Source organism: Trichoderma virens (assembly GCF_000170995.1).
Source record: "Trichoderma virens Gv29-8 chromosome Unknown TRIVIscaffold_87, whole genome shotgun sequence".
Classification (NCBI taxonomy): Eukaryota; Fungi; Ascomycota; class Sordariomycetes; order Hypocreales; family Hypocreaceae; genus Trichoderma; species Trichoderma virens.
In genome coordinates, this window is record NW_014013662.1 from 530,084 (window position 1) to 550,572 (window position 20,489).

General features: G+C 48.5%; 6 protein-coding genes across 6 annotated transcripts; 2 read left to right on the forward strand and 4 right to left on the reverse strand.

Moving 5' to 3' along the window:
* Positions 1-810: 810 nt before the first annotated feature.
* TRIVIDRAFT_122489 (uncharacterized protein) lies at positions 811-5,543 on the reverse strand (the record flags this gene model as incomplete). Its single annotated transcript, XM_014096729.1, has 5 exons — positions 811-1,125; positions 1,210-2,724; positions 2,748-3,551; positions 3,620-5,245; positions 5,307-5,543. Coding segments are annotated over 5 exons (4,497 nt in total), but the record flags the coding sequence as incomplete, so codon positions are not given.
* Positions 5,544-8,964: 3,421 nt separating this feature from the next.
* TRIVIDRAFT_89136 (uncharacterized protein) lies at positions 8,965-11,206 on the forward strand (the record flags this gene model as incomplete). Its single annotated transcript, XM_014096730.1, has 2 exons — positions 8,965-10,114; positions 10,179-11,206. Coding segments are annotated over 2 exons (1,784 nt in total), but the record flags the coding sequence as incomplete, so codon positions are not given.
* An 858-nt stretch (positions 11,207-12,064) lies between these two features.
* Positions 12,065-13,027, reverse strand: TRIVIDRAFT_159562 (uncharacterized protein; the record flags this gene model as incomplete). Its single annotated transcript, XM_014096731.1, has 3 exons — positions 12,065-12,238; positions 12,321-12,870; positions 12,939-13,027. The coding sequence occupies 3 exons, from the start codon at positions 13,025-13,027 to the stop codon at positions 12,065-12,067; spliced, it is 813 nt and encodes a 270-aa protein (XP_013952206.1).
* A 975-nt stretch (positions 13,028-14,002) lies between these two features.
* TRIVIDRAFT_57864 (uncharacterized protein) lies at positions 14,003-15,025 on the reverse strand (the record flags this gene model as incomplete). The annotated part of the gene is made up of 1 exon (XM_014096732.1): positions 14,003-15,025. The coding sequence occupies one exon, from the start codon at positions 15,023-15,025 to the stop codon at positions 14,003-14,005; it is 1,023 nt and encodes a 340-aa protein (XP_013952207.1).
* A 2,038-nt stretch (positions 15,026-17,063) lies between these two features.
* TRIVIDRAFT_44392 (uncharacterized protein) lies at positions 17,064-17,957 on the forward strand (the record flags this gene model as incomplete). The annotated part of the gene is made up of 1 exon (XM_014096733.1): positions 17,064-17,957. The coding sequence occupies one exon, from the start codon at positions 17,064-17,066 to the stop codon at positions 17,955-17,957; it is 894 nt and encodes a 297-aa protein (XP_013952208.1).
* Positions 17,958-18,224: 267 nt separating this feature from the next.
* On the reverse strand, positions 18,225-19,520 carry TRIVIDRAFT_44621 (uncharacterized protein; the record flags this gene model as incomplete). Its single annotated transcript, XM_014096734.1, has 1 exon — positions 18,225-19,520. The coding sequence occupies one exon, from the start codon at positions 19,518-19,520 to the stop codon at positions 18,225-18,227; it is 1,296 nt and encodes a 431-aa protein (XP_013952209.1).
* Between the last annotated feature and the right edge of the window lie 969 nt (positions 19,521-20,489).

Below are 20,489 nucleotides of genomic sequence, written 5' to 3' on the forward strand. Positions count from 1 at the left end.
GCCAAGAATAGCGCAGGTTATAGCAGAGCCTCATAGCGACATTCAGAACTACCCTCTCCGTGGAAAGGGGTGGGAACGGTGGTTCCAAGAGAGGCGCAGAATCTCGAGAGCCGCGATAGACGAGTTGATCATAATTGCCAATCAACTCAGAGTGGGATAGCCGAATTGCATTCCGTAGAAACCTTTGCAGCCTTGTGACTTTGCCCTTAGGCTTAGCCATCCTTGCCAGAAGAGTCATCCTAGCAAACGCACTATCACTGTTTAATAATCGGAGAGACCACTTCTTTGAGACCCCAAGAAACCATGCAGAGAAATTCCCCGCATCTGTTGGTGTCTCGTATGAAAGACAGTTCTGCCGTAACATGGCCAACGAATAAATAAATGCCTACGTATAGACTTGTAGTGAAGCGTTAGTGTGTTGCTAGATTCAATATAATGTACAATTCTAGCAGTTTATGAGTAACAATCGAATGGTGTACAGATAAAATAAAGTAACTTGGGACTAAACGAAAGGTCAATAGTATTGCTGATATTATACAAGGGGAATAATATATCATAGTTCAAGCTACATGTTGATATGTTAAGGCAGGACCTAGAATACAAATGACTTCTGAGTAGAGATGAGTATTTCGTGGGACTATGTCCGCCCAAGGAGAGCTGTCATCAAGTACTGCGCCTCAACTAACCATTTTGATATAAGGCTTTCAATCCTGTCGAAGGTAAACTGTCTCTCAAGTTGAAATGGCAGTACCTGTGATGAAATAGCAGAGAGACCACTAACACGGTCGTTTGGCCGCTTTTCTATATTTCCCACTCTTTCTTCAGTGAAGCTAACCACTCCTTCACCGTCACAGTCTCACCCCCGACACGTACACCGTCAATCAATTCACCCCGTACCTGAACCGTACCATCCCGAGCTGCCGTGTTACCCCTAGGATTGCACTTGGGGATTGCCAACCAGTCATGACTGGGGCTGCACACGATCTTCTTCAGTTTGTTGGCCTTCAATAGAGACACGCAGTCATCACAGAAACCTATATCCCAGCAGTACTTGCATATATGCAAAGCATTATTAAAGTTCCACGGGGTACCACCGCATGTGCCGTCACATGCATAGCCAAACTCCTTAGCAATATCTTTGCTTTCCAAGGGCGAGATGGTTGCTGGTTCAGCAGTTTCGCCTATCGCGTTTGTTTCCGGCACTTGAACCGACTCTAAAACCGCCAGTGCCTTCTTTATCTCCGCTTGTGCTTCCGAATTCTCAGATTGATCTCCTTCTTCGCGCGCTGCGGCCAGTCGTGCCTCCAGTTCGGCCTTGACTGTATTCACCCTATCAATCTGTGTGGCTCCCAGTGGACATTTTGCCTTGACTAATAAAATCATCTCGTCAATAAGCGCTTGTTGTATCCCTGTGTCATGATTGAGTGTTCTTGCTATTATATCCGTTTCAATAGGTTCAAGCAGGGACCAAGCCGTCAATGCGTTCAGGTAGTCTCCGCAGGCCAAAAGACACTTAAATTGAGTGTACGCGGCCCAGTAGTCATTCTCGTCAGTGTCATCAGACAAGCTGTCGATGCAAATCCGCATGTACTGCTTCACCACTTCTCTAGCTGTAGCTTTATCGCCATGAAGAGTGTGGTATACAGCGACGAATGTGTCAGCTGCAGTTATCCCTTCAATGCCAGAGAAGCGGAAACCCTGCCTTAAATTTTCCAACTTGGAGTAATAATCATAAGAAGGCAGGAGCTTTTTGGTCTGCTCAAAATAAAACTCGCTCAGGTGGCTTACAATAGTGTCGTAGAAGGCCTGATATCTCCATTTCAGATCATCCTCGTCGTCCTCCTTCCTAAGATACTGGTCTGTGATAGTATAGCTCTCAATCCAGAAAACTAATGCTTCTGACCGTGGCCGATATTTTTGCCAGTCATTATAAAGAGTAGCCAAGCCGCGGTGCAGCAGCAACACGAGAAGCTCAATCTTTAAATTCTGTTTTCGCGCTGCCTCAATTGCTTGATCCATTCCTTCAATCAAGGCGGCCACACAATCCTCACTTGAACGGCAAATCTGGACCAGATTGCGCAGCGGTGCACTGTAGCTGAAATCGAGGCCTTGATTGAGCAGAGTCGATGCCAGTTGATAAAGGCCTGGCTCTTTGGAGTTTAGCTTGCTCATACTAAGTATCAGCTCATGAGTCGCTTGCTCGGCGCTTGATGTGATAGTGGTGGTTAATACGCCACTGAGAGCATCTTGATTAGCTGGGTCCATCTCCAATACCTGTTGGTAATGCGTTATAGCACGCTCTGGTTGCTGCAGTTGGCTATACCAATATGCCAGGCGTAGGTAGATGCTTATCAACTCGTCTTTATCCAGTGGCTCGGCTTCCTTGACCATATTGAGTACCTTTTCCATGGACGAGCATGCGGAGAGAAGCTCATCGTTTTCGAAGTATGATTCGGCCAGGCCCTTGAAGCAGCTTAGGCTTGGGTTGGCGCACTCGCCAGCTTTCGTGAACTTTGAGATTGCCAAGTCGTATTCATGCTGCCATCTGGCAGCTTCTCCCGCTCGTTCGTACCAGAGAGAGTCGAGGGTCTTTGGAGACAGGATCTCTTCACACCATTTTTCGGCTCTCTCCAGCTCTTCCACGGCAGTCATCGTATTACCTGATTCTTCTTTAGATGACTGCTCATCTAGCGGATCCTGTAGAACTTGAGCACAAAATCCATGCTTGTTCTTGTACTATATCTTACCAGTTGCAAAAAGAGGCGCAAAGCACTGAAGCATTCCTGAGCATCCCACTCTCTATCCTGTAGCCAGTGCTGCGCAATTGTCTTCATCATAGGGGTTAGAAGTTGTCGGTTTGGCCTCTGACTTGTATTCACCGTTCTGAGCCAGTCTTTGTCGAGTCTGCCAAGGTGACCGATTGCGTCCGGGTCCTTGAGCCACTTTCGGAATATTTCAATTTTTTCGCCTTCGCCGAACCAAGTGATTCCGTAAAAGCGGCCCCAGTGTTTCTCATATACATCGCCAGAGACAAACAAAGCAAAAAGACCGTCTCCAATATCCTTCTTGTCCGATGCAAGGATTTCGTCGTAGCCAACAGCTTGATTTAACATTTCCAAATGTCTAGGAAGTTCTCTAACCATATATGAGCCTAAAGGCCCCGTTCTAACATCTGGTGGGGATGTGAGGAATCGCAAGCTTTGTTTCACTATAGCAAGATGAGCATCATACGCATTGACCTGGATTTCCCGAGCAGCAGAATGCGTCGGGCCAGACATGGGTTCAAAGTCGAATTTGTCAACCATGGATTTTTGAAAGAGACTCCAGAGAAAGTTTTGCACAGTTGTAATGTCGCCATTAGAGATGGTGAGGTTAAGGGAAATTTTGGGCGCATCTTCGCTGATCCTTGGGCGGTCCCTTTCTTTGGTAATGAGGGGCTCAATCGATGGTAATATCGCCACCTTTCCGTAGAAAGAAAAGAAGATCTTGGAATACATGCCTTTCAGCTTGTCATCGAGTTTCTGCAGGGAGACAGTTCCAAAGCGAAGGAACTGATGACAATAAGACATTAATATACCTGATACCATCTGATCTTTCGCAGAGATACAATATCGCTTACCCGTGCAGCTTCCAGCTCAGTGGCGTCGAAGTATTCAAAGCCAAATATGACCCATATAAGAAGCTCGTTGAGTTCCTCTATGGACTGCGGCTTAAGAGACTGTTGTAGTTCGCTGACTACGTTTTCGGAGATTGTCCTCTTATCCTGGTTAGATTCGTTCAGAATGGTGTCCATCTCTGCTTCTGAACCATCCGACATGATCAAGTCTTTGATCTTCTCCAGCGCAGTCTGTACTTTAAGAAAGTTCCCCTTGGCCTCTTCTAGTAGGCGATCGTGAACTTTTGTTCGAAGGCGAGTTGTTTCAGACTCTTCTCCTTGTAGAAGATTTGTCTTTCTCAACTCTTCGTAGATATACGACGTGATATCTGGACCGTTGTACTTCTCAATCTCGATATTTGGAGCCGACTGAAGAGACTCTCTTTGAAAGTTATCGCTTTTTCCACTCACAATCAGTCGTACTCGGGTTCCGTCGGTGCTCGTTGATGTCTGGCTCTGAATCGTTTCGAAAATATCTAGAAAGTGAGTCGCGGCTTCAGGATGCCCTTCGTACAATCCATCCAGGCCATCAATAATGATGAAGTGCATGGTTCCCGGTTTCGGAGTCCCAATCTTCAGCTCGCGCCAGAGATCTTTGCAACTCGAGTCTCGAAAGTATGATTCATTGTGTTTGTCGTCGCAAAAGGCGGCCATGCTTTTGGCAGTGCCAGAGTCTTGCTCGGCAAGTTGGAACGCAATGTGCTTCACCGCAGTGGTAGCCGGTCGCTTGTCATCGTCTACTTTTCGAGAGAAGAAGGGAAAGAAATAATACGCAACCAGGGCCCTGACAGTCGATTGACCCTGGGACTCATGGGCAGCCTTGAGATCGTGGACTATGTTCGACATGGCGCTTGACTTTCCCGAGTGCGCTTCACCAGTCAGCAGCAACAATGGGTTTGCATCGATAACAGTCTTATCGGACCACTTCTTGTACTCATCCATATCCCGGAGCCAGCTTCCACTGTCTGTTATGCACCTTTGCCATATCTTCTCGCAGACATCTTTGGAGGCTTTGATGTTTTTCTCATCAATGGCAAACTTGGTTCGGATCTTTGTGAGGTTTTCTTGCCTCGATTTCTCCATGCTACGACTCGTCTCCGCCTCTTTCAAGTCGAGGATGCCAATCGCAATGTCATCGATCCTCTTGCCCGTCTCAGAGGCTTTGCCCAAGATGGTAGCAAGGTCTGCTTTGTTGCTTAGAGCCACCTCCAAAGTCAAGGTTGCTTGAACATTCTGCTGCCCCTGCACAAGCTTCTCAAATTGGTCAATCTCATCTTTCAGGCCAGAGTCGTCGTTCAGCAAGGCCTGCTTCGTTGCTGCCTTGATCCTCTTCCACCGGCTACCCTTCTGAAGTACTATTGAGAGAGCACAGATGTCGACAAAACTGATCATAACCTTGTGAATGGCAGTATTTAGCTCCGGATCGATAGTATTGAACAATTCGATCCTCTCGTAAATCTTGAACTGGCTAAGGGTTGGGCCAACAATCCCAAAGACGGCGTCAATTGTACCGTGAAACTCGTGGATCGACTGTGGTACATCGAGTAGCAGAGAGATGGCGTTAAAGCAAACACCCGCGGGTTGGAACACCTTATTGCCATTAGAAAAAAAAAATTACGCCCAAGTATCAAAGCCGTTTGTGCGAATTTACCAGCTCGGCACCTTGAGCTGCTACTCCGCCTAGGAGCTTCAAACACGACAAGATGTTTAGACCGATCCGCTTAGCTCGTTCATGGCTTCCGTCTGAGTCTGCTGGAGATGAGGGATCGTATCGGCGTTCTATCATCTCCCGAATGTCGTCTATATTTTTGGGGGGCTTCAAATCGAGAGACTTTTGCGTGCGGGCCAGGAATCGCTTCCCAGCTTCGTCCCACATGCCTCGAATGCTGAGTTCCGCCATCGCTGCGGAATCGGCCCCGGCTATTAGCAGTCAAGGGCTTATTTTAAAAGAAAATAAATAAAAAATTGTAGGATATTTATTCTTGCGTCTTATTTCCAAATTTTATAAAGACAAAGAGTAGAGAGGAGAACTAGGCAGACAAGTAGGCAGACTATATAAGATCAAGTGAGAACTGCTGGAAAATCCCCTCATGTGTTGATTGGTGGATCACTGTTTTGCGGCTATCAAAATACGATGAGTATGGCTGTGCACAACAACTCGATCCTACCTCGACTAGCGAAATAATTAACCCCAGGCCTCACAGCACATGACAGTCACTGGATAACCGTTGCGAAATCTCCTAACCCCGCGGAAGACATGAGATTTAAATTAATATCTAGCTGTCAACATAAAGACAAATGAATAAATTGATGAAGACGCGAACAAAAGACAAGTGTTAAAAAGATCAGTACGGATGGTTGACATAAGGCCTTCCGCGAAAGAAGGGAAGACACATGTGTTGTGTCTTGCTGCGGTTGATTTGAATCAATTAACCGACATATTCAATCAATGGCACACAACAATGCCAGTTTCGGTCAACCCCCGCAGGTTTCGAAGAGTTAATCGGGTTACGTAACCACATGTGCAGCGTTGGGACGAGTCTTTCTAATAGCGGTTTTCATGACCAAAAGTCGTGTGAGCATTTACCTGCATGTGTGTATAACACTTGGTAACAGATAGTAAAAAAGGTGTTAGATAGATGGATCAAATAGGTCTACAACTCGAGGTTTTTTACAAGTTGTGTGCTTAATTGCCGGGTGCATGCTTGTATCTGCACATGATTTGAGCTCACGTCCTATACGAGCTTACCTGGGCATCTATTTAAAGGACCAAATAGTCACTTCCACCCAAATCGCGGATATCTTTCGGGTTTAATCTGACAATCATCCCAGGCCAACATTAGGACAATCTATTGTCTAAAGTCAGTTCATCGATCAGAATAGAATATGGCTTCCCCTGCATAAGCACCACATTAATTGCGATGTAAGCGGAAGTTCATGTACCCAGGTAGCTCAGCCCGTCACACAGTCACGGCTACAGGATGCAAATTCAGGAAAATTGGCACGGTGTTTGAGGAGAATCGATGACGAAAAGTGATGGTCCCAAGAACAACGAAGATCGGCCAGTTGTGAAAATTGAAGCCAGGTTTCACAACCAACCGCCGGGCACAAGGATGAATCACAGTTGTTCTAAGCGAATCAAAAAGTGCTCGTTGACGCGTTCGATCGGCCGACTTGTTTGAGATGCACAGTGATGAAATGTGAAACGGCGCACGCAGTATAAGTGTCAGAGAGTTGAGTCTGGTGGTGTTTTAGAGGCCACGAAGCGCCGGAGAACCACTGCGGGGGGGCCAAACAAGGCGGACGGGGGGGTTGGGTGTTGCTTCAGGAGTTTTGGAAGAAGCGCCAGTTTTGGCTCCGAATTTGGATCAATGAGTTTATGTGACATTAATACTGTACATGTAGGTTAATGTGTTCATTTTTGAACGTGGAAAGTGGTCCCATTGTTGACCGGATTTTCGGGGCTGAGGGCGGACCAGAGAGAGACAGAGAAATCCATTCCAAAGCATGACAGATGTTGATTCCATTTTGGACAATGCCTGCAAGCCAAAGGATTTCGTGATTCCAGCTCAATGGTGGCTGGCTAGCGACATATGTAGTCAGCACTCAGCTCTTGGCTGAACCCACCCCGGTTGCTACGGGCAATGGCCGCGGAAAATTATTGTTGACTATGTGAATAGTATGTAGCCATGTGAATGCTGAGTGCTCGTACTATATTGCATGTGCCCATCGATCCAATGGCGCCAAATCTCATCGACTTGCGCTTGTCGAGAGGTGGAGAGGGAGGTTGGGATGCGACAGGACAGGCTTGGCAGAAGAAAAAGACCTTTGCCTTGGGACTGGGAAGACGATACGTAGCATCCAGATGGGTGCCATGCAGGGGGTTGATGCGCTAGGCTAGGGCTTAAATTTGATAAAATTAGCAGCAATTGGAGAAACCAGATTGAATGGAGATGAATTGAAAACCGACAAAAGGACGCACTCGAAACACTCGACGTTGGATGGCCTAGCCGATGGCGGGCAGGCAAAAAGCTTGGCAAGGTTGGTTTTTTCTTCTTCTTTTGCTTGTCTTTCAGCTGCCGTTACGAGGGAAAGCCACAAAGGAGGCTGTGTTCAATTGCATCGCTCAATTCCGTAGCCGTTGCGTCAGCTGCTGATCTGTGGCGGCTCTGCCCATGCAGGTTTTCCCATGTGTGCGTTACGGAGTGCATGCCAGAAACCGCCCACGTTAGCATAGAATCTGGCTTAGGGGGGGGCTGGGGGTTGGTTCGATAAAGAGCCCCAGCAGCAGGGGGACCCTCGTCGTATTCGGAAGGCCGAGGTTTACCTGCATACGAAGTGCAAACAAGTGTCAGGAATGCTGAGGGCGCACGAGTAATACTGTATTGGGCTGAGCTGGGCAATGGTTGAGCGTACAGTAGGGCTTCAAAGTTCGTATTGGAGATGTGCCGGTTTGGTACGCGTATGGACGGGGCCGCGATGTGCACACAACGCCCAACTTTTTCATCCATAAAAATGCACGTCCACGGGTTATTTATAGTACCTATGGATTATACAGATAGTCTACCTAATCTACTGTACTCTATGCATGTACGCCTCGGTATCATCTGTGGCGAGTCGTGACTTTGCTATGTGTTAGCCTTCTGGGGACTCGAGATGCATGGCAGCAGCACTAACGCCTGCCCAACGGCCAACCACTTACTGCATGCAGTAATAGTCGCAGCAATAGCATCAAGGCCAACAAAACAAGTTGAGGGCATTGATGGACGTTGATGCATCATCTCCTCCTCCAGGCCGATCCTGCTGCAGGGACAGAGACGGACGCGGACGGCCCCAGACGGGCGACCTGTTAACCGCTGGCCCTGCAGCTGAATCCATCACATCATCATCATCATCAATAACATCCATCCATACTAATCGATCAATCTCAATCTCGTTCACGTCAAGTCCACTAAATCAACCAGCCATCAGCACATAGCGTTATCTCGGCCCTAACAGTGGGTGGTGCACACCCAAGCAACCAAGGCTAAGGCAACTTCACCCTCCCACTGCGCCACCTCTCTCTCTCTCTCTCTCTCTCGCTAGGTCGCCATCCACTCTCCATCTCCTGCTAGGCTTGGCTAGGGGCCCCCTTATAGCGCCAAACCCAGCCCTGGCAGGGACCTGGAGCTTCTTGTGCTGCAGCTCCTCACCTAACTGTCGTCCCCCCGCCTTGCCTTCCGGCTAGCGCACCTTGCAGCCATAAACCCCCTTCAAGCCACATGCGCATCTCCAATAGCCATTGCAGCTTAATCTCTTCAAACTTTCCTACTACTTCTACTGTATATTCAACCTTGATCCCTTGCATAATACCAAAACAATCCTCTTGCTATTCGCGGGATTCTCTCCTTCTTCACCCCTTTTCTTCATCTGTTACGCGCGTCGTCTCGATTCGAACCTAGAACCGGCGCTCTTCATCGCATTCATCGTCGCAGCCGCCCTCGATTTACCGCCACTTCGACGCATCGCCTGTCCGCACCGCACATAGCCACATCGAATCTTGTCTTCCGTCGATCCCGCGACTCTCTCCCATGTGATCCGGCTCGAATTTGAAACCGATTCTCATCTCTCCTCTCCTCCCTCCTCTTTATTTCCTTTCCTCTTACGCTTCTTCCTCCTACGCTCCTCAACTCGCCCTGCCTGGGCCTGTTGATCGAACCCGCCATGGACGATGATCTTCTCTTTGCGCGATCTGGAATCGTGCCGGGAGGTGATGGCTCCGTGCGACCAGGATATTACAAGGCCATCGGCATTGGCCTGGCCATAGGATCGGGTCTTTTTATTGGAACGTCATTCGTCCTCAAAAAGGTTGGCCTGCTGAGGGCAAACGCAAAATATAACGAAGTTGCTGGCGAAGGCTATGGCTACCTCAAGAATGCTTTCTGGTGGGGTGGCATGATTCTCATGATTATTGGCGAAGTGTGCAACTTTGTCGCCTATGCTTTTACCGATGCCATTTTGGTCACGCCCCTTGGCGCCCTGTCCGTCGTCATTACAACAATCCTGTCGGCCATTTTCCTCAAGGAACGGCTGAGTCTAGTTGGAAAAGTCGCCTGTTTTCTCTGCATCGTGGGCTCCGTCGTCATCGTCATGAACGCGCCGCAAGAGTCTTCTGTCGCCGACATACAGCAGATGCAACACTACGTCATAACGCCGGGGTTTCTGTCGTATACGGGCGTCATTCTCGTCGGATCCGTCATCGTTGCCTTTTTCGTTGGACCCAAGTATGGTAAGAAGAATATGCTGGTCTACATCTCAATCTGCAGCTGGATCGGAGGCTTGAGTGTTGTGTCGACCCAAGGCTTGGGTGCCGCCATCATTGCATGGGCTAGTGGAAAGCCGCAGTATAAGGAGTGGTTCTTATGGGTGCTCTTTGTCTTTGTTATTGGCACCTTGCTGACTGAAATCATCTTCCTCAACGTGAGTCTGCCCATGCCACCTCCTCAAGACAACCGAGTGAAATTAACACATGTCCCCCTTGCAGAAAGCTCTCAACCTCTTCAATGCCGCCATCGTGACACCCACCTATTATGTTTATTTCACTAGTACCACCATCATCACATCTGCAGTCTTATTCCAGGGCTTCAAGGGAACGGCCCAATCCATCGTCACTGTCGTTCTGGGCTTCCTGACGATATGTTCTGGCGTTGTGCTATTGCAACTCTCCAAGTCGGCCAAGGATGTTCCTGATGCTGCCGTGTTCAACGGCGACCTAGACCAGATTCATACGATTGCCGAACAAGCACAATCCGAGACGGAACCAAAGGCAGACGCAATCCGAGGCGCAGCTGCTATTGTCAGGCGCATTTCGAACGCGCGACTAAGGATGGAAGCCGAAGAGCTGAAGCGCCTTCATGAAGAGAAAATGGCCGAGGCCATGGCTCCCATCAGCGAGGATGGGCAGCCAATGTACGAGTGGGATGGTTTGAGGCGAAGACGAACCATTGCGTCTAGTATGCACACCAGATCGACTAGGCTTTCCACCCCGATACCCGTTTCTCCCGCACCACCTACTCCTCACCCGCCTCTGGGCATGTCGCATTTCCCAACAGAAGAGGAGCTCGCAGAGCATGACCGTACCAGCATGTTTTCCAGCCTAGCGGGTACAATCCGCGGCCGCCGGTCCCGCAATCCTCATCATCATGTCTTGGTGGTCAACGAGCAGGATGAGGAGGATGACGAAGAGGCCCAGTATGGCATCGACAAAGTCCGCAGCCCGATGCATCCGCTCCCCCTCACCCACATTGCCGTGCCCCAGCAGAAGCCCGATGACGAAGCCGGCGCTTATTATGGCCCGACCCGCGAGCAGGCGTACTTCTCCAACGAAGGAGCCGACACCGAGTACCATGGCGCCGCCGGTCTTGCCAACCCTCAGCTTCTTGGTCCGACGCCGCCACCCCATGGCCCTGGGACTCGGCGCCAGTTCTCCTTCAACAAAGTCTTCCGACGAACGCCCCAACCTTCTGAAGAGGAACAGGTCGGGCTTGTCAAAGAAAACAGTGGCGACGGTAGAAGACCACCAGGGCCACCAGGTGGAGGAGGGCAGCCTCCACCCCCAGCTTTCATCTAGGTTAGAAAGTGGAGGGCACAACCAGGGAAGCGATGATGACATACTGCATTCTGGCGGCGTTTTTGGGTGTCATTTGATGAGCGTGCGTCTTGGGGTTTCCAAGCTACGACGTTGCACATTTTGTATTTATCTGTGATTTGCTGCGTTTCCTTGTTTTGTTTTTTTACCTGTCTGCCTCTCTCCTCAACGGTTGGCGATATAAAGACGAGAGCTGCTGTTGATTTGGGCTGGGACGGACAATCATGACATGATGGATACCCTCATCGCGTGCAAGCAAAGTCAAAGTGAAGGAATCGAACATATATGCGTTTAGCTCTGGGCGTATGGAGAAAAAAAAAAAGGCGGCTTCGTACTTTTGTGCAAACACAAATGACGGTCTGGAAGGGGGCAATGTCTTTTGTATATGGGGTATAGAACAGGATAACTCATGACGAGCTTGTGCTTGGACTAGCAATACATGATGTACATGACTGAGACAACTATAATTCCTGATAATATGGTTTTGAACCTTGACAAAGTGCTAATCCAGTATCTTAGTTGGTAGTAAGAAATGTTGGAAGACATTTACAGCTAGAAATACAAACGCTACCTGCTAGAAACGAAGACCGTTAACGCCATGCGATGCCTTTTATCACACCAACTGCTATATCCTATCCCATATAGTACCAAAATTCGACACAAAACAAAAGAGGAAGAGGAAGAAGAAGCCAGGATTTTGCACCGCCCGCTACAATCCAATTGAAACGAACGCAAAGGTTGAAAGGAAGAAAAGCATGGTTGTTGAATACGAAGAAGAGACACTACCAATCAGCAGCCCAGCCATTCTGATCCAGGAACTCCTCGCACGCCTGTCGCAAGGCCAAGTTAGGGCGGAGGTCTGCGGCGGAGAGAGGCTCGCGGGTGAGGGGATCGGAGGGGTGGCGGCGGAGATGCTCCATGATGGTGGCGCGTTCGTAGGATTTGCCTGTTTTTGTCTGTGGAGAGGCGTTGTAAGAATGCTGTTTTATAGTCTTGGATATAAATGGATATAATTGGATCTTGAAAGGGAGCACTTACAATGACGGGGTCGACCATAATGTCAAAGCTAATGTCGTCAATGGCCCAGTCCGGAACCTCGCGCTTCTTCTGATTCTGCGCCCTTGCGGCCTCGAAGACGCTACTGAGGAGAGCCATATGTTGGTTTGTCTCCTCTTCAATGATGCTGCGTTCAGTCTCATCGCCCTCAGTCGCAAGCATGTCGTCGCGATCCTTTCTCAGCAAAGCGAGCATCCGGTCCTCCACCTCACGTTCCATGCGCAGACGCTTCTTCTCGCGATCCCCCCAGCGATCCTTCTTGCACCGCAGGACCATAGTGGTGACTGCGCCGAGCGACTTGTCGTTTGTGGTCGCACAGAGCTTGTGCGCCGCGAGGGCGTTTTCGAGAGCGCTGTCGTAGTCGCAGATGGAGAGCTGGGCCTGGGCGAGGTAGTAGTGGGCTTTCATGTTCTGGGGCGAGAGGGCGAGGCAGGTCTGGCAGTCGGCGATGACGGATTCCCAGTGGCCGAGCTTGAGGCGGGCCATGGCGCGGTTGGTGTAGAGCGCCGGGTTTTTGGCGTCGGCGATGATGCTGAGCGGGGGGGAGATGCTGTGAGATTGGGGGGGAGCTTCGTTCGGGATTCAATGTTGGGGACTTACGCCTTGGAGTAGAGGCCGTCGGCGCCGATGTAGTCGCCGGCCTGGAAGTGGCGGTTGCCCTCCTCTTTGAGCTGCAGCGATTTAGACATGTTGGAGGCGATATTTTATTACTATATTAAGGTAGATGCCGAAGAAGAAATGGCATGAATGGATTGAACTCGAGGAAGAATGAAGGAGGGAATATTATGCCCAATGGCGGGACAAAGTCATGCCCACGGAACCGGATTCGATTACGCTGCTCCGCCAGCCAAGGCTCCACGATTCGAGCTCCGTATGCGCTCTTATATGCCGTGCGTGTCTTTGTATCACCGGAACTCTGCAAATAGGTGGTGCCACAGCCGCGTAGTGGGAATGAACGGCGAGACTGGTAGGCGGACGTTTTGTCTTCACCGAGGCATTGATAAGATACGCGCTGAACAGACGGCTAAAAATGGCCAGTTATCTGCTTTGTCGCAAGATATCGCGTGACGGACAAAGAGAGGCGGTAGAGTTAAAAAAAGGAGCAGGTTGGATTGGCTCCGTAGATATTATTTCGCATGTCCGAATTGCATCAGATGCCACTTTGGCAGAAAGCGGTAATGGACCCTGAATCTGCATCGGCTGTGGCGGGGGCCCGCACCGCAGCGGAGTTTTTGGGGGGGAGAGATTTCTAATGACGGGGAGATGGAACATTCGAGAAGGATTTGACAGTTGGGGGAGCTCATGTTTGCAGATTGCGAGATGCTTGAAGCAGTGATGATATGATGCGGGTGCTGGAAATCACAGGTACTATATACAGAGTATCCTTGACTGGTTTTGCTTGGTTTGATGCTTGTATGAAGTTGAGACAGTCTACATGTACTACGTCCGTATCGTCAACTGGAATGCGGATGTAGAAGAGGTGGAGAATCTTCAAGTTAGCTGACACACGGACCGACAGTATTAGTGCTTGTTTCAATAGAGTCGGAGCTGAACCTCAGACAATTCAATCATTGATCTGTCAATGCTCTCACATACTAACAATGGCTACAAAGTAAACACATGTAAGGTACTCCAACTCATCTATCACTGCAACTCCCCCCCCCTCACTGGTCCATCACCAACACGTTCCTGAATCGAGGCTTTCCCGCAATCAAGTCATCCACCGCCTTCTGTGCTTCCGTCAGAGGGTATCGCTGGATCAAGCAGCGGATCCCGTGTCTGACGGCAAACTGAATCGCCTCCTCGCTGTCAATGGCGTGGCCACTCGCCCAGCCGTGAACGCTCGATCCTTTCATAACAAGAGACACAGTGTCGATGGGAACAGGTCCGAGAAGGCAAAGGTTGAGAAGCTTTCCACCTGGTGCCAGCGCCTTGACGAGGGCGCTGACCATCTCGGGGTTAGGAGCCGTTTGCACAATGATGTCGGCACCGCCCAGCTTGAGGATCTCGGCGGTGGCATCAGAGGTCTTGGTGTTGATGTAGTGGTGGGCGCCGAGTTCTTTGGCAAAGGCAGCCTTGTCATCTCCCGATGAGAGGGCGATGACTTCATAGCCCATCTTGTTGGCGAATTGAACAGCAAGATGACCCAGTCCACCAAGGCCATTGACAACGACATTTCCTCCCTGCTCGACATGCAACTTGCGGATTCCGTTAAAGACAGTGACTCCAGCACACAGGAATGGCGCAATCTCTGCCGCATCAACCTCCTTAGGCACGCGCACAGCGGCCTCATCCCTCAATAGAACGTATTCAGCATAGCCACCGTCGAAGCTGACACCGTTGATTGCCTGTTTCTCGCAATACTGGAATTGGGAGCGCTGGCACTGGCGGCAAGTTCCATCGTGGCCGCCGTGCCAGGGGCCGCCGACTCGCTGGCCGACTGTGAGGCGGGTTACGTTTTCGCCAACGGCAACAATGTCGCCGACAAGCTCGTGGCCGGTGACTCGGGGGAAGATGGGGCCCACATGGCCGGTGATGACGGAGACGTCTGATGAACAGACACCGCAGGCGAGGACCTTGACGAGGACTTGGCCGGGGCCGGGCGTTTTGAGCTCGCGCTCCTGGAGGGTGAAAGGGGCATTGGCCTCGAGGGTGACCATGGCCTTGTAAGTCTTGGGGAGAGACATGTTGATGTTTACCGTGATGTCTTTGTAGTGATGTCTTTTGTTATAAGAAATTGTCGTACTTGAAGAGTAGTGTATCACTCAGATGAGGATCCTGTAGATTGTAATGTTGCTGATTGTTGAGTCTGATCATCATTTTGACAGATAGCAGCTAGTCGATATATATATGTGTGTGTGAATATCATGATGTCTCTTGCATTTATACACAAAAGGCCGCTTTCTTTCCAGACTTGACAAAGCATCGGAGATGGATTTATTGCAAGCACATCAATTCCGATAAAATCTGCCAAAATTCCCCAATGTCTTAAGAAAAAGGAAAAATTAAACGCTCAATGATCTTCTAGTTCAATCGAGGCACTGTTTCAATATCAATATTCCCGAGCGACTATGCAGTAGCGCTAGCTGCAGGGCCTCTTGTAGCAAAACTCGGAGTTTGAGATCGTTTAGGTGGGTTGCCAAGCGCGAAAAGTCCGGGCTGAAAGTATGAAGACCATGCCTTGTGCCTGTGCGCCCCAATTTGGATCGGAGCTAATAATAACGTAACTCTTTTTTGGGCCTTGTGTTTATACATGTGTTTCTGTGAATGGATGAGTTTATCATTGCCTTCTAGCAAAGCATCAGTAGAGCTTTGGTGATGCTGCGCATACCACCATAGAATCGCCATGCACTTATAGCACAGTCAATAGTCTTGGATACTCATTAAATTCAATGTTTTCCATAGTATAATAATAACATAATATTGCGTTTAATGGACTGCTTTGGTGCGTTCTCAGCTTTCCCCCAACTTCATCCAATGCCTGGTGTGGAGATTCTTAACTCCGGACGCGAGCTACCTGATGCTTTCAGATGAGTGGTAAAAAATGAACAACAAAAATAAATAAATACGAGTAACTATCTAGATAAATAAACATATATAGATTGATTCGCTATCCAAGCAACCCTCTCTTTTTTTTATTTTGGACAAATGCTGGTTTGATAGAAGGGTAATACTCGACTTTAGATGCTTATGTGAAGAGTGGCAGTTTTGTATGAACTACGGAGTACGTATTACCTATTTTGCAAAGACTGTACCCAAATAAGCTTCGACTAGTCTCAACGGCCGCATAATTATCTGGAGATTTGGTTGCAAATGCATCTGATGAGACTTGAGTTATAGACAAGCTTAATTACAATGAAATAATATGACACCTCCTCTTGAAAAACTAGACGCATATTCTACATCTACAATAAGTCTGGTTGTTGTGATCTCTGTGTTAAGCTTACCCTTGACAACTACATATTCCTTTCTTTTCACGATGCAAGAGTACGGAGGATCGAACAATTATAGCTTAACCCGTCATTCACATGATGGGCATTAGACAACTATGCAGTCTACGGGAGTATGATTGCCTCATTTGTAGAGTGACTGGTAAATTTCGTAAAGGTTGGAGTGCACACTGCTTTCAAAATCTCGCCATTTGGGAAAGTGGGTCTCACTTATGTATTGACCGCACTGCGTGCTCCGTAGATGAGCTGCTTCAGCTGTTGAACAGATCGTCTTCTGCTTCAAATAATCTTTGCCAAAATGAATTGACAAGCCAATCGTCTTTGCTGAGCCGTGTTATCCCCGGCATGACGTTGTCGTCTTAAGTCTGCTCTCTCTCACGTGCTGGCAACTCTTACTTCCGATGCGCGAGCCGTGCTAACATAGTGCTGGCTCTACTGGGCACGACAGGGTTCGGGAATGCAGGTTGCGATGTGATCGTAAACCCGACAAGGCCTTATCCCGATCGACTCCACTCGGCAATACACTTCTTGCTTCGTTCATCTCAACGGAAATCTTGCTTGACATTCCGGAGCAGTAAGCAAGGGAATAACATTTAAAAGAAAAGTGAAATATATAAACATCGTTTTGCCAACAGGGAGAATCGAGACTTTTCTTAGCATTAATCAATTTAATAAACTATCACCACTGTCAAGCATTCGCAGATAGATCTCTACCTTACGTCATTCGCGGACTGTATCTTTATACTTCCTGACAACTTACAACCAACTCCTCGACATGTCCCAAGTGTACCTTATTTCAGGAGCATCCACTGGCTTTGGCGCCCTGGCGGCTCGAGCCATTGCAAAAAGAGGCCATACCGTTTTCGCGGGCATGTACTCACACAGCGGAAACACTAAAGAGTACGAAGATGCCATTTCAAAATACGCCAAAGAACACAAAGTGGACCTACGGGCTGTTCCCCTTGATCTCCTGTCCCAAAACTCCGTTGATGCGGCTGTGAATAGTGTTGTCGGATCGACTGGCCGGATCGATGCCGTGATCCACAACGCTGGCCACATGAGCTGGGGCCCGACCGAGAGTTTTAGTGCAAAGCAATTGCTTCAGCTTTACGACGTTAACGTGGTTGGTTGCCAAAGGCTGAACAAGGCGGTACTCCCACATATGCGAAAGGCTCGATCTGGACATTTGATTTGGATCTGCAGCAGCTCAACATATGGTGCAAAGTCTCCCATGCTGGGCCCTTATTTCGCTGCCAAGGCCGCACAGGACGCCCTCGCACAGTCTGTTGCTCATGAGCTGATGCCTTGGGGGATTGAGTCAACTCTAGTATCACCGGGAGTCTTCACAAAGGGCACAAGTCACTTTACGGATGCTGCAAATCCTGCATATCCCGAGATCGCGGCCGAGTACGAAGCTGGCCCCACCAAAGGCATAAGTGAGGAGACAATGAGCGGCACGGCAAGCCTGCCACCGCCAGATGCCGATCCGTCTATGGTCGCAGATACATTAGCAGAGCTGTCAGACATCCCGAGGGGGAAGAAGCCATTCAGAATGTTTGCTGATCCTGTTGGCGACGGTGGAGACGTCGGTGCGATGGTGATTGACAATAACAAAGTCAACTTTTATCGCCGGATGAAGATGGAAAAGTATCTGAAGGTTCAGTTGTGAGATTTCTTTCTAGATTAATCATGCTGAATCCCCGAATTTCGGGCTATTTATGTATTTATAAGAGCAACAGCCAATCTTTCTATGTTAGTCTATGAGCAAATAATGACTTGTAGAAGCCTATCTATACATCCCTCTATTAACATAGTGGCTTAATATTTTAACCAAATTCTCTAAATAATATCCCTTTGCATGGAAAATGCATCCATCTCATCTATAATTCGATGTTTAGATCGCAAGCTTGGCTAAGGGTGTCGTAGATGATCCTGATTAGTACGGAAGCCGAGGAGCAAATCGCATTTGCGAAGCACCAACGTCAAACACGGCCAGTACATTATGCAGCCATGTCGCACCAATAATAGACGGCGTATTGTTAGTTGTAGGCTGCACACCAAGGAGACACATATCATCAAGCCTCATATCCTGGAGGATGAGATCCTCTGGCGACATGTAGAATGTCTGGTCTGCGATCTCGATGCCAAACTCAGGAGCAGTAGCGTTGCAGGATACAAGATAAGCGCCTTGGGTGTCAGGAGGAGAGACTGGTTTCTCGTCAAATTTCTCATAAAGGGCTTTAGTCACGGCTGGTGCCAGTCGTGTCAGGAATGTGCCGCTGTCGACAATAGCAAAGAGACCAGCCCCAGGAACCCTTTCTTCGTCCCTTTTAGAATCACCAATGACATAGTTTTCTACAACAATAGTGTAGTAGGTAAAGTTTGTCCTTGTACCAGGGATACCAGAATTTGCAATGTCGGCAATCAAGATAGGAGTGCTGGCAAAACTGGGCTTGATCGGGACCGACGGCAGCCCTCCTATGGCGAAAGTTCCTCCACTGCCACGCTCCATGGCGATACTAAACAAAGGTGCCGTAAGGTTTCTCCGGAAGATGTTTGTAAACAGGTTGTTGTACGGAAGTGTAGCGTTAGGGCTATCTTGACCAATGAGAGTTTCATTGCCAGGAAACGCGGTTGTGACTTGAGGATAAGCCAGGCCGACCAAGCCGTCGACTTCTCCTTGAGCTTGGAAGTTGATGAGATTGGCAATAGAAATCTCCTGGTCGGGGATAGTAATACCAGCCACAGATATGGACTCGTATCCCAAAGTGCCGGCAACAAATTGACCGCCAGCATAGTTGATGTCAAAGTGTTGGTCGGGTATTTCGCCTCCTGAATATGTGCCCTTGAGTGTGGTAGTAAAATTGCAAACCGTGTTGCTTTGAACTGTGAGATTTGCTGTGACGCAGCGGTAATCCTCACCCGGCACCCAGAGATCACTTGAACCAGTATCAAAAATGAGCTTCAACGTCTGGTTTCCAACTGTAACTTCTCCAACCAGCTCTGTGCTCTGAAACACTGGGGCAAGGACGCCCTGGCCGAATTTTTGAAAGATGGACGAACTAGACGGATTGCTACGGGAGAGAATCCCTGATACCTCATGTACAGCGGATGATCGAGCATTAGTGCGACTGAGCCGGATTGTGTGGGGAGTAAAAGTATTTGGGCTTGGATCCTGGAATGGAGCGGGAGATCTCGTTTGCAGCAAGGACTCGGTTTGAGTTGTTGGCATGCTTCGTGGTAGTAGGGGACTAGAAGCGGCTAAAAAGGCCTGTATCAGTACCGACCATGGGAGTGCTGTCTTCATGGTGGCAATGTGAAATGCTGATTGAGATTGAAAGGGAAAGATTTGAAAATCTGCTGAGTGGTGATAGAATTGTATGTGTTATGGCAGAATGGGAAGTTAGTGATGGAATCTAAGGCTATCATGCTCGGCGTATGCGATCTTTATATTGCAAGCTCTATCTCCATCAATTGTCATGAAACCGAATTTGAGCTGAAAATAGTTCTATTTTGATCGTAATGGAGATTTATAGGGCTGTGATTAGCACAGCCATAACTCATTACATCGATTCCTGTTGTTGGATCCAGCGCCACTGCTAGGTCTTACGGACATTGGCATATCGATGGTGGGCAGCTTGCTCTGATTGGGTAGATGATTTGTCATGAAATCATCATGATTATAGGTATGTCGGAATTATTGCAATAACAACCCTATGCCGAAACGAAAACATGGAATTTCCTTATATTCACTATTTTCCTCTTCATTAGTGTTATATGATGCATTGTGGGAATATACTATCAGTGTACTTGCACAAATGAAGATCATTCACGATCTAAAGCCCCCAAAGCCAGCACATGCCTATTTGTTCGATAGAGTCGAATATAAGAATTGTGTGCTGTTCTTTATCATTGCGTTCATTGGATCTCACATATTGAGTACCTCCACTCTCTATCATAGCATCCGTCTCCTGAGGCTGAGAAGAGGTATTGATGATCTGTAAACGAGTTAGGCGAGGGCCAAAAGATGAATTTCTGGCCAAAATACCCCACGGGGCACAGGGTACTTCTAAAAATAGCGGACATATAAGACAGTCATTGGGCAAAGTTTTTAATGTAACCTCTACTAGCTTGTCTAATGGGTGCAAGGAAATTCTTGGTTGACGATTTATCAGAGATACGGATTGACGGGCGAAAGGCT